The sequence below is a fragment of the Meriones unguiculatus genome, chromosome 12 (genome assembly GCF_030254825.1).
Source record: "Meriones unguiculatus strain TT.TT164.6M chromosome 12, Bangor_MerUng_6.1, whole genome shotgun sequence".
Classification (NCBI taxonomy): domain Eukaryota; kingdom Metazoa; phylum Chordata; class Mammalia; order Rodentia; family Muridae; genus Meriones; species Meriones unguiculatus.
This window is the reverse complement of record NC_083360.1, coordinates 84,645,425-84,658,644: the sequence shown is the minus strand read 5'-3', so window position 1 is coordinate 84,658,644 and position 13,220 is coordinate 84,645,425. Positions and strand designations below refer to the sequence as shown.

At 40.7% G+C, this 13,220-nt stretch overlaps 1 protein-coding gene across 1 annotated transcript in view; it reads right to left on the bottom strand.

Annotated features, from left to right (window-relative positions):
• The window catches only part of Usp24 (ubiquitin specific peptidase 24), a 135,106-nt gene that overhangs the window by 23,595 nt on the left and 98,291 nt on the right, over positions 1–13,220 (bottom strand). Inside the window, exons 42-53 of the mRNA XM_021635276.2 lie at positions 12,198–12,342; positions 9,454–9,573; positions 8,735–8,860; positions 7,654–7,752; positions 6,731–6,813; positions 6,210–6,351; positions 5,898–6,017; positions 5,322–5,542; positions 4,774–4,898; positions 4,239–4,380; positions 2,007–2,157; positions 673–768 (exon numbers count right to left, since the gene is read on the bottom strand). Coding sequence (XP_021490951.1) covers positions 673–768; positions 2,007–2,157; positions 4,239–4,380; positions 4,774–4,898; positions 5,322–5,542; positions 5,898–6,017; positions 6,210–6,351; positions 6,731–6,813; positions 7,654–7,752; positions 8,735–8,860; positions 9,454–9,573; positions 12,198–12,342 — 1,570 coding nt within the window. The remainder of the gene's footprint in view (positions 1–672; positions 769–2,006; positions 2,158–4,238; positions 4,381–4,773; positions 4,899–5,321; positions 5,543–5,897; positions 6,018–6,209; positions 6,352–6,730; positions 6,814–7,653; positions 7,753–8,734; positions 8,861–9,453; positions 9,574–12,197; positions 12,343–13,220) is intronic.

Genomic DNA, 13,220 nt, shown 5'->3' with positions numbered 1-13,220 from the left:
TTTCAGAAAAATCTTATAGATCATTATATATTTTTATAAAATGTAATAATATTAAATGATAAAATTAATAACAATAATAAAAAACCCTAATGTCAGCACTTAAAGAGTAAAGGCAGAAGGCAAGTAATTCAAAGCCATCTTCAATTGGGAAAATCCTTGGAGATAGCCTAGGCTGCAAACAAATACAAAGAAAAAAAACAAAACAAAAGAAACAAACCGAAAAACAAATGCCTAGCCAGCTAATAATAGAAAACACTCATTTAAATTTTAAAAAAGTTATGGTATCTTCTTCATATGACGAACGCAGGCTTCAATGAGGCCCTTTCAGAATAGGGCCTTTGCCCTTTTTGGCAAATTATAACAACGATACTCTAGACAAAGATGTACTGTAAAGTTAATTTTGAGTCTGACAGTATATGACTACAGATTAAAAAAAAGTTAATCCATAAAGGACAGAAGTAACTGTTAAGGCCCACAGCCACTCAAAATCACAGTCCCTCAAATTTGTCACAAAATGTAAAAATCCAGTATGTGCAAACCACACCACTCATATTCACAGGGCACAGCCCCAAGCTGCCCGCCTGATGATATCACCCAGTAAGTAGCACATTTATAGGAAACGGGGCTCTGCATCTAGCACCTGAGGTGAGGGTATTACAACTAGCTACTTACAGCATTCAATGAAGCTAAAGACAAAACAAAACTGAAGTAATCACTACTATACACATCTCTATTCTTCATGAACTTGAGGTTTTCATCTCTCACCATCTACAAAACAAAATTCAGAGATTACTTTTAATAAACAGGTAAAATAAATATGTGGAAGGTTATTTCTAGCAAAATGTTTGGGTAATTAAATTACAATTTAATTTTCTCAAACTCTCAGTTTTGGAACGAGAGAGAAAATCCTTTTAAATCTAAGGCACTGCAAAAAGGTAAGTTTTCACTCATCTCTAACCTCTTGTGGGGATTCAGCTTTTTCATGCACAGCAATCCCATACCTCCCTGGGTCAGGGAACTTAGTTCTCTTTCTTCTGAAGACTCCACATTTTCCCCAGAGTCTCTGGTTCTGCCTATCTAGCTTTGGGCTGTTAGTGTTTAAGGTCTGGAGTGCGCAAGACCTTGAATTCAAACCCTGGCCTAGTGAGACTGGTAGGCCATTTCTGCTTTTTAATCAGCTTTATTTTGTTCCATCTGAAAAACAGGAGTAAGACCTCCTATTCTACAACAGAATTATCAAGTTTAATTAACCCATAAAAACCTGTTTAGCCAGGCATGTGGTACATGCCTTTAACCTCAGCATTTGGGAGGCAGAGGTCGGTGGATCTCTATGAGTTTGAGACCAGGCTGATCTACACAGCGAGTTCCAGGCCAGCCAGGTAGTTGAGAACCTGTCTCATAACAAAAACAAACCAAACTAAAACTTGTTTACAGTCTGTAGTACAGAGCAGATATGCAATAAACAATGGCCATCAATGCTGGATTAGTCTTAACTGATAGGTTCTAAGTTTTGACTTTTTCCATCGGATAAAATAAAAGAATTTGAAAGTGTGTCTCTACTGAGGGAGACCTGTCAATCTCGAGTGTATGCTCGTCTTTGTGGCACTGTCTCTACAGCCTCTGTATCTGGCAGAGAAGACACAAGGACAAGTGTGGGTGAGGAAGTGGCACACACGGACAATTAAGTACAGACAGCAGCCAGTGGAAGTACTGACTGATGGATTCTGACATTCATCTTGATTTTCTCCCTTAAGAGAATTATCTGCTCCTCCGCCTCACACCCCTTTTAAAGCTTTATTTATTTTCATGTTGTGTATCAGTACTTTGCCTCCATTTATGTATGTGTAACCACATATGTGCCTGGTTTGGGAAGTCAAAGAGGGTACTGAATCTCTTGGAACTGAAGGTACAGGAAAAGGTTGTGAGCCAACAAGTGGGTGCTGGGAATTGAACTCAGGTCCTCTGCAAGAGCAATGACATGTCCTTAACAGCTGTGTAGTTCTTACCTGGTATATTCGAGCAGGCATTTTCTCCACAAACAGTCCTTTCTTTTCACCTTTCCTAACCAGCTTGGTTAGAATAGAGAGGCGGTCATTATTAGGCCTGTGGGGCCGAGGAGAGGACTGAGGTGAAATCTCAGGTGAAGATGGAGCTGATCTGAGAGAGAATCAAAGAACTGTTGAGTGAAAAGGCGTTTTGGTTTAAAGCTTGCCAGATTTGTATACTGGGTACTCTGTTTAAAGATAACCTGCATGCTTTTCTGATTCAATGCAGTAAAGGCAAATTCACTAAGAATAAAGCCATAAAAACAATTATCTTTCGGGTGCATTCAATATATACACTGACAATAAAAATCTCAATTATGCCGTGAATAATTTATATGCATGTTTTTAAACACAAAATAACTTCTTTTTATTAATAGTAATTTATTCATTTTTACATCCCAATCAGAGCCCCCCCATCTCCTCCTAGTTCCACCTTCCCTCCCTCTTCTCCCCTAATCCTCAGAAAGGGGGAGCCCTCTTCCCTTACCAACTGACCCCAGACTATCAATCTTCAGGACTGCCTGCCTCCTTTTTCTCTGTGGCATTGCAAGGCCGTTCCACCAGGGGGAAAGTGATCAAAGAACAGGCAACAGAGTTCATGTTAGAGATTGCCCCTGCTTACTTTACTAAGTAACCTACATGGAGAATGAGATGTCTGTAGGCTACATCTGAGCAGGGAGCCCGGGTCCTCTCCATGTATGGTCCTTGGTTGGTGCCTCAGTCTCTATAGATGTGTTGGCTCTGTTGGTTTTCTTGTGGAGCTCCTGTACGCTCTGGGTCCTTCTATCCCCTACTCTTCCATAAGACTGCCTGTGTGCTGCCCAAAGCTTGCCCGTGAGTCCCAGCATCCACTTCTATACTCTGCTGGTGGAGTATGGAGGCCATCTATGGAAGGCTTCCATCATGTCCCTTCTCTTCAACCATGTCTTGTGTCTCTTCTATCTGACCTTCTGAATGAGAATTAAGCATCCTCCCTAGGATCCTCCACGTTACTTAGCTTCTTTAGGTCTGTGGATTATAGCATGGTTATCCTGTATTGTATGGCTAATATCTGCTTATAAGAGAGTATATACCATGCATATCTTTCTGGGTCTGAGTTACCTCGCTCAGGATCACCTTTTCCAAATCCATCTACTTGTTTGAAAATTTCATGATGTCTTTGATTTTGATAGCTGAGTAGTGTACCACACAATTTCTTTATCCATTCTTTGGCTGGGAGACATCTGGGTTGTTTCCAGTTTCTGGTTATTATGAATAAAGATGCTATAAACATAGTTGAGCAAATGTCCTTCCTGTATGGTGTAATATTTTTTGGGTATGTTCCCAGGAGTGGTATATAGCTGGGTCTTGAGGTAGAGCTGTTCCCAATTTTTTGAGAAAGCGCCAGGCTGATTTCCAATGTGGTTGTACAAATTCACACTTCCATCAGCAGTGGAGGAGGGTTTGTCTTTCTCCACAATCTTGCCAGCATGTGCTGTCACTTGAGTTTTTGATCTTAGCCATTCTGATGGGTGTAAGATGAAATCTCAGAATCGTTTTGATTTGCATTTCCCTGATGACTAAGGATGTTGAGCATTTCTTTAAGCGCTTCTCCACAATTTGAGATTCATCTGCTGAGAATTCTGTTTAGCACTGTACTCCATTTTTTAATTGGATTATTTGGTTTGTTGGTGTCTAACTTCTTGAGTTCTTTATATATTTTGGATATTAGCCCTCTGTCAGATGTAGGGTTGGTGAAGATCTTTTCCCAGTCTGTAGGCTTTTGTTTTGTTCTGATGACAGTGTCCCTTTGCTTTACAGAAGCTTTTCAGTTTCATGAGGTCCAATTTACTAATTGTTGATCTTAAAGCCTGAGCTCTTGGTGTTCTGTTTGGAAGTTATCTCCTGTGACAGTAAGTTCAAGGCTCTTCTGTACTTTCTCTTCTAGTAAATTTAGTGTGTCTGGTTTTATGTTGAGGTCTTTGATCCATTTGGACTTTAAGTTTAGTGCACGGTGATAATTATAGATCTATCTGCGACAAAGTAACTTCTTGCAGTCAAGTCCGGGGAGCAATAAACAAGCAATTTTTTAATTTTCTTTTTAGAATTTCTCATAAGCTTAGTAATTTTTAAACATCAAGCATTATATTATGAAGATCCTATTAAACCCACTGAAACAACACAGCAAATTACACTACATATAGAGACACTCACAGAGAGAGATCCTCGGCTTCCTGCCTTACAACACTGACTCGACTTTTCTTTGGCAGCACAGGGGAATTCTGGTCAGACACCCTTTGGTAGAAGAGCATGTAGGCATTCCAGTATCTTCGGCGGACATCAGTGTAGGGGTTTGCTATTTTGTAAGACGTTAAGAGAAAAATAAATAGAGGTAAAGAAGGTGTTTCTTAGAGTGATTACTTATAATAAAAGAGTCTCCAGACTCAACAATTTATTTACTAAATTTGCAAGGTGAAAAGTGTAAGTAAAATGTGGGTCTTTTTAATTTTGACTAGAAGGCAAGTTAAGGAATATCCCCTTGGGGTGGGAGAATGGAGGGAAGACTTCTTTATCATACTACACAGAAGGTTCTAAAAGCACAGGTGCTAGAACTGTCCTCTGTAGGTAATCATATAAGAATATGAAAAGAACAAAATCTATTGTATTTTTATATAAATATAGCATCTGATTTCAAAAAACTATATTAAAAAATAAAATGAATGGAAAACATCTACTTATAAATACTCACTTTGATCATAAACTTTTGGTCTATATTCTCCTCCAAAGCATTCATACTCCAGGGTTTCATCATTTAGGTCAAATTCTTCTATAACGGTATCATTAAATTTATACCATTTTCCTTTTCCACACCCCCTAGGACCCAGAAGTCAGATAAAAACTTTAAGGTTTAAAACAGTGATTCTGCATTTATCTCTATGTATTATATGCAGATAAGGCAGGCGATAGTTACTTACAAGAACCCAAGAAAAACGTAGCAATAGAGGTACAGTGATTTTAATTTCTATAACAACTTTTCAAGTCAAAGGAGTAAAAGTTATCCTAAGTTTAAAAAATTCAAACTGCAAAACAAAGGGTAATATGAATTTCTTTATAGCTGGGCATTATGGAGCATGCTCATAACCCCAGCACTTGGGAGGCAGCAGCAGAAGCACTGAGAATTGGAGTCCAACCTGGCCAACCCTGTCTCAGCCACTCTCCCACCGCCAGGTTCTCCAGTGGTAAGCATGCATCAGAGTTCATCGGGGAAGGCAGAGAGAGCCTGTAGAAAACCCTTACCGCCTGTCCTTAATGAAGGAATAGTAATGGCCGGCGTGTGCCTGCCCACTGTGAACAATCACACCAACAAGCTCATAGTTTTCTGTGAGGGCAACTTTTTTCCGTGGGGATCCTCCACCTCCTTGATCCATATTCCTCCCATTTTCACCAACTTCAGACGATGAATCCTGGCGAGCCATTCCTGAAACTGTGTAAGGCTCCATGTTTAGCATCCAGGGAAACTACATAAAAGTCAAAAGAACACAGAATGTTCAGTGGGGATGCACTCAGCAGTACCTATGAAGTCAGACAGTAGGCTGGGCTTTCCTAAGCAAGGGCTGACTCCTACTCCCTTTTACACACGGCATCTCTAGCAGGCCTCTGTGTTACAAAAATAGCATTTTATTTCACAGCATGGCTAAGGGTGCCTTCCAGAAATAAAAGGCACCATTTGTAGATCTGCCTGTCCTACTAGCAGCACCTCCTCCAACAAGGCTACAGACTCTCTTACTGCTTCTCAGGGGACAGACAGGAAGAGAAACAGGAAATGAAAGCACAGGAGGCTTGGATGAGAAATTCAGGAAGGGAAGCAGTTACCCGTATTTGTTCATCGTATTTAATGGACCGTCCACTCTCCCAGTCAAAGCCAAATCTCATCAGGTGAATTACCAACACACTTGGTAAAGACTTAATGCATGTTCTTTTCACTGTTATTCTCTACGAAAAAAGAACAAACCAGTTAACTCCCTGAAGAAAATTAAAGTAATAAATGTAAAAGCTTTTTATATCCACGTAAAACAAATAATAGCACAATCTACTGGAAACAGCAAGCAGAGCTTAATAATGACTTCCTATATACAGTGCACAAATAACATTAATACTGTTTCTTGTAAAGGGCAAATGTGATACCTTTTCTTTACACTTTTCACAGTAGTATGCATTACTTCCTTCTAGAACTTCACCTCTAACAAACTGGTCCAAAGAAATCTCCAAGCTTTGGCAAGAAGTAACTCCTAGATTGAGAGCCATGAAAGCTTCCTCACGCTCATATCTGATTAAGAAAAGACAGAAAGCCATGAATGGAGAACCCCTGCAACTGCCATGAGACCCAAATTTTAACACACTCCATAACAGTCACGGAATTAGACAAGTCTCCGCATTTTAAAAGCACACTGACAAAAGCATAAATTTCAATACTTTATGGCTATAGAGAATTATGGAAACTGAAAAAAATCAAATTCATTGAACATTTACATTAAGAAGTAAATCTACAAGCCAGTCAACAAACTAACATTGATCACTGCCTAAAACATCATTTAAAGAAATATCCCCCTATGGTGCTGGTATCGAAACCAGGGTCGATGTACCAGTGAGCTAAACCCCCATCACTAATAGTCATCATTTAATTTAGTAGTGACATCTTCACCAACCTGTGAGGACAATCTTTACAGATCTTCTGATCAGAATAGATGCCCTGGAAAGTATTCTTAAAAATTTGTTCTCGTCCCATTTTCTGTTAAAATAAAAATTTAAAGTTTTAACTGCTGGCTCTAGAATATACAAGTCAGTTCACATAAAATCTTATTTAAAAATTTCAATTTAGCCATCAAAACGCAATGAGTAGTATTAGTAGTTCCAGCGAGAAACCAACAAACGGCTAATAAGCAGTCATTAGCCCCAGTATCAGAGCGATGCAGACGCTCAAAAGAGGAGGGAGTGTGCAGGGTCCTGGGAGCTGTCCCTGCAAGTTCTCCACTGTGGGTCTGAATCTTCCTTCTGCGGCACGTGTATCAAGCAGAAGCACTCAGACAATCTCTGCTTTTTTTCTCAAGGGCAGATACCATGTATCTGTACAGTATTCTAAGCAGAGGAAGCAAAATAATGGTGCTCGCTGGTAAGATGTAAGATAGCGCCTCTGGGCAAGTCGTATGCGTTACTTAGAATGGCAGGGAGCTTTGGGTCTAAGCATGACCACCAAGAATATTCTATCTAGTCCTTTTGTCCCTTTGCCAGAGAAGCCTCCCAGTTCCCAGACGACCTCCAGGGGCCATCAGTTCACCAGGCACTCTGCAGCTAGACTACCCTCTAGGGACATTGCAAAAATACACATGCACACATGGTCATTTATTATGTACTACGGGTTAGGAACTATATTAGTTTATCAGCTTAGATGAATAAATAACTCCAAGAATGCATCTGTATTCATTTTAAACACTGGAAGAATGAATATCATCTATGATGCTCAAGACGACTGGCTTGCAGTTTTCTGAGAACCAGTCGCTGTGAACCTAAGGCACTGTGCTCATTTTGTAACTGGCTGAAGGAGCCAGAGGGCAATCAAGCCCCTCATTACCTTGAGACACTCATCCATCTGATCAATGAGACTCGTGAAGAACTCGTATGCATCCTGCTGCTCTCTCACATAAAGCTCCTTGTTCCACATCTTGAAGATCTATAGCAAGAATTAAATAAGTTTTTAAAGGGAAAGCAACATGCTCTCAACATACACACGGAATCATGTAGGTGCTGCTGAAAACAAATTCAATATTAGGACATGATGTTTTCATATGAGTGAGACAGGCTTGTATTGTGGCATCTGTGCATTTTCTTGGTCCTTTATATCACAGCAAGTCTCTGAAACCAAAGTGGCTTCGGTGTGAGCCCTCAGCCTACACAACAGCAAGAATCTCTTTTAGAGTGACCTCTGTTCTGCAGGACAAAATTGCAGCAACTTCCTTTACTTAGAGGCACTAGTGATACTGGCACAGGTTCAGAGAAATTATCTGAATCACTATTTCAAGATGGATTTTCCTTACTATTGATATTATGTGTATGCAGCAATGTGTTTGTGTAGGTATGTGCATATGAGTGAAGAGGCCAGAGGTGTTAAGATTCTCCTGGAGCTACAGTTTCAGGTGGTTGTGAGCTATCTGGTGTGGGTGCTGGGAACCACACCTGTGTTTCTGCAAAAGCAGTACAACTGTTGGGCCTCCTCTTCAGCTCCTTTAAAGACTATTTTAAGCAAGGTGTATATGAATTTAAAGGGTGATGGCATTTAATCCCAGCACCTGGGAGGCAGAAGCAGGGAGATCTAAGTTCGAGGGCAGCCTGGTCTACAGAGGGAGTCCAGGACAGCCAGGGCTACACAGAGAAACCCTGTCTTAAAAAAAACCAACCAAACAATCAAACAAAAGAGTATTTTAAAGAGCTAAAATAAGAAAACAAAACAAAACAGTCACAACAAATAAGCAGATCTCCAGGAATTACAAATGACTCTCTTAATTTTCTAATAATTTAAAAAGTACCAATTTGTTGAACATTCAAACCTTTGATATTCTGTTAGTGATGACAGAAACCCATTATTATCACTAGAGAAGAACATGGAGCCCAACTCTAAACATTATCTGACATCAATACACAGTTACTGTAAATACCTTCCAGAAGTTCTCAGGCACATAATACTGCAGCTTGCTCTCCATCAAATGCCCGAAGAGAGACTGCACTTGGTAGAACACACTGTCATCTGGATTGTCTGTGTCATCATCCACTGAAAGAAGTGACTACCAAGAAAAAAGAATCCCAAGTGAGAAACTTGTAACTGCTTCGCACTAACCACAAACATGCACCTGTGAGCAGCCAACTCTAGTGTTTAAGTATGTTAACAAGCGTTTGATGTGGAGACGGCCCTGTAGATATCTAGGTTTGTTACTTCCTAGTTGGTGTGGTTAAGGATAAAGGATCTCCTTAAGTTCTAGTTTATTGGGAAAAACTGAAGCTGAATAATAAGATGAAGATCTCTAGAGACAAATGCGACACAATAATTATGGAGTAGTCTCAAAATACTGCCTGCTACTCTACAAGTTGTGACTATGCTAATAAAATGCACAGGAAATAGAGCCACATGGTCTAAAATATTAAATGTAACTTCATAGAATAATTTAAGAATTTTGTACGTTCAAAAATTACATTTGGTCAAATAACTGATTAAAACACAGACTTACTATTGTGTGACTGTAGTGTCTGTACAAGTTCCAGAAGCTAATTAACAATTTTTAACTATAGCTATAAACCTAAGAAACACTAATTAAGCATTGGAATAATTTCCAGACAATCCACATGTTCGATGGCAAACAGGACAGAAGGAGGAAGTCACCTCAGGGAGCCCCGGCTGCATATACAGCTGCTGGAAGACGGCGTTCATGTAACACGTAGCGCCGCCATTTCTCAGCCCCACAAACCCTGAGCTGGATCTGCTGTCCACGGGGGGAAGGTACTGGGAGAAAAAGGAACAGAAACAGTGCGGAGAAGAGTAAGTACTCTATTATAGCACATTTCTACAACAGCCATTTGGGATGACCTAGGAAGAAAAATCAGTAGACTCAGATTTATCCAATCAGCTTAGTAGAAACTATGTCGACAGAACCTATGTTCCTCAGTAGCCGTTTTAGGTGCTGGTGTGATGACAACATGCAACAGTCACCATGTTTCCTTTCTGTTCACAAAGCACGTGACACACACTGGTGTTAGTTTAACTATGTAGATCTGCTTTCATCCACTTACCATTCAACAAGAGTTTAGTATGGACTTTCTATGCTCCAGGCACTGAGCCAAAGAGTAAGAGAGAACAGAAATGTTCACGGTCCTTGATCTCCCAAGAGCTTACAATCTAATTGTGTAAGCTTCATGGAATTAACCCAGCAGATACATGAGCTGCCTACAAACAAATGCCATAGTTTTCTGAACAACATTCTAGGGAGCACGGGTCATGAGGAACTGCAGTGTAACCACCAAGCAGGGTAATGTTTTTACAGCTTATCACTTTTTATACGAGGTAATGCTCGTCTATTAAACTTTTCCTGTAACCATACAATTAAAATGACAGAAAAATAACATATTCTTTTATTTATAAATGTTCTCAAATAATGCAGATCGCAATGCACTGCTGTTCTGGGTAGAAATAATCCAGATAAGGCATCTTGGCTAATCCTCTCCAGGTCCACAACGACAGTATGATTATATGTGGAAGTGTGAGCACGGCAGGAGCTTGGCTCTCTCACCAGAACCACACACAAGTGTCTGCATCCAGGTAATAAGCAAGCAGCTGATGAAAGCACATGTCTTTTGGACTTCAGAGCATTACTGGGTCTCACATGTTTTCATTAGCATCAGGAGTAACTGAAAGCAGGTGCTTTCTAGAAGCTAATAAGTATTGACATTTATTTGTGGTACAAAGAACAGATTTGAAAAAAAAAAAAAGAAAAAAGAAAAAAGAAATTTGAGACAGGGTTTCCCTGTGTATCCTTGGCTATCCTGGAACTCACTCTACAGATAAGGCTGACCTCAAATGACAATGACATTTTTTTTTTTTTGTCAATACAGGGTTTCCCTGAGTAGCCTTGGCTGTCCTGTAATTACTTTGTAGACAAGGCTGGCCTTGAACTCAGAGATCTACTTGCTTCTGCCTCCCTGAGTGTTAGGATTACAGGTTTGACACCTTGCCTGGCTGACATTTTTTTAAAATGCTGAAAAGTATTTATCCAAGATGGCTTTATTCCTTATGGTGGTGTCTTCCCTGATGTGAAGAAAACACACACAAGCTAGAACAGCATAAACTAAGCATCACAAACTGAAGAATGAGAAGTTCTTTTCTCAATTCAGTGATCACACAGTCTTTACAAGTGCTATTTCCTCTTGCTAGCACAACTGTCCCTCCTGTCCCAACTTGTCTATTCAGGGACACTCAAGTCACACATTCGAAGAGTGAGTCTGGTTTTCCAGTATGTACAAGGAGAAAGCAGAGGCAGCCTCGACAGGGTCTCCCCATCCCTAGCTAGGCATACAGTGCACCTGTTTCCCTTCTGCTCTCCTAACACGCACAGTGCAGCTCATATTCGTCTTGCGGCTGAACCAATCCTGCCTCAACAAGCATCACTCATCGTTAAGCCTCTGCCCCCAGTCTCACCCGCTCTAGGGCGCTGTGAGCCACCCAATGAAGTGTGCTGTGTGCCAGGACAGCACTCAGGACACACCGCCCCTCACTCTGTACCTCAGGGTGCTCCCACAGTCTCTTCCACTGCTCGCATCTGGCCTGCCTGGGCTGGGGTAGTACTTTCATTTTCAACTGCAACAAAAGTCTAAAACCTTTCTTAACATATTATAAACTCTGGATCTCACTGAATTTATCTGGCTTTGTAACTCCAGTGCCTGGCATTATGCCAACACAAACCTACTCAAAAAACAAAAACAAGAATACAAAAAACTAATATTGGAATGTTACTTTTTATTGCAATTATCTATTAGTCAGTTTGAAAATGGTTCATCTCTAATTCAAAGGATATTTCATAATAATATAGTGATTAAATGTGATAAAAACGTAATTAATTTTAGTATGTAAACATGCCAACCCAAAAAATATTGACTTGATTGTGGTTAGGATAATGAAAATTCAGTCTTAAACTTGTATTTAGGGGCTAGAGAAATGCCTCAGTGGGTAAAGGCACTTACTGCAAAGCCTGATTTTAATGCCCAGGTCCTACGTGGTGGTGGAGGGTGAGAACCAACTCCTGCAACTTTTCATGGCCTCTATTCATGCTCCTTGCCATGCACATACCCACCAGAAGAGTAGACATGAACTATACATTTAGGAGACCATTCTTTAAAAAGGGAAGTGTGGGCTGGGGCGATGGGTTAGTGAGTAAGGTGCTTGCTACGGAACTACGAAGAATGGAGTCCGGGTTCCCGGAGCAAGCTTGCTACGTAGTCTAATCAGCCCTGGGTTCATGCGATGCCTTGCTTCAGCAAGACAAGTGGACCTTGACAGAGGAAGATACCGTATCAACTCCAGCCCCACTTACATGAATACACACAGGGAAGTATATCATTAGTTCTAAAACTTACATCAAACTCCTTAGTGAGAGCAGGGTCAGGCTGATGATGCATTGAAAGTAGTTCTTTTGTAATAATCTGAAGATTGGAAGGTGAACTGTCGGCTAACATCACAAGAACTTCATAGGCCGCCAATCGACTATTGACTGTACTACACCTAAGGACAAAAGCACAAGCCACCTTTAAGATCAACACCAGAAATGAAAATGCAGCACAAGCTCTCAGATACAGGCAAGTTAGGCCTACATCAGTAACGCAGTAATCTACAGCCCTGAATACAGGAGGCAGGAAGATGTTTCAGAGCCTGGTAATACTCAGCAAAATCCTCTCAAACAAGAAAAAGGATGGTGCACACCTGTAATCCCAGCACGCAGGGAGGCAGACGCAGGGGGATCTCTGCGAGTCTGAGGCCAGCCTAGTCTACAAAGTGGTCCAGGACAGTCAAAGCTACACAGAGAAACGCTGTCTCAAAAATGGGGGAAAAATAGAAACACCCACAACATTTCAAATATGCTGATGGTTAGTAATTTTCTATCACTAATCAGCTTTCTACTGTGCTACAGAAAATGGAGACAGAAACATACAGCTTGTCAAATCGGTTTCCAAAAATGACACCTGAGAAAGCAGACTTCCTCTACTGCCTTTCAACTCAGGCAGTGATTCTGAACTATAAAACACCGACCTTGCATTACTGAGGTGATTACAGATTAGAATGGATTCACAGAAAAGAAGACATCCAATCTGCGTGGAGCCAGTTGTAAAAGTGCAGGAGGGAGGCTCTGGGGCTCTGGGCTGAGCACTGCAGCTGGCACCGAGGACAAGGACCACAGAGGTGGCGCTGTCCTTCAATTCTTGTCTAGATGTATGGTTTGAAATTAGGATGGGCAAGAAATGAATAGGGAGGCACTAGACACACAGGCAAAAGCAGTCATTTTGTTAATGTGACTAAGCACATTTACTTTCAGATAGTTTTTATGTATTTTCAATCTCTTTTGCTTTGAGATTTTGGTGGAAAAGGATGAGCAAGTTTATTAG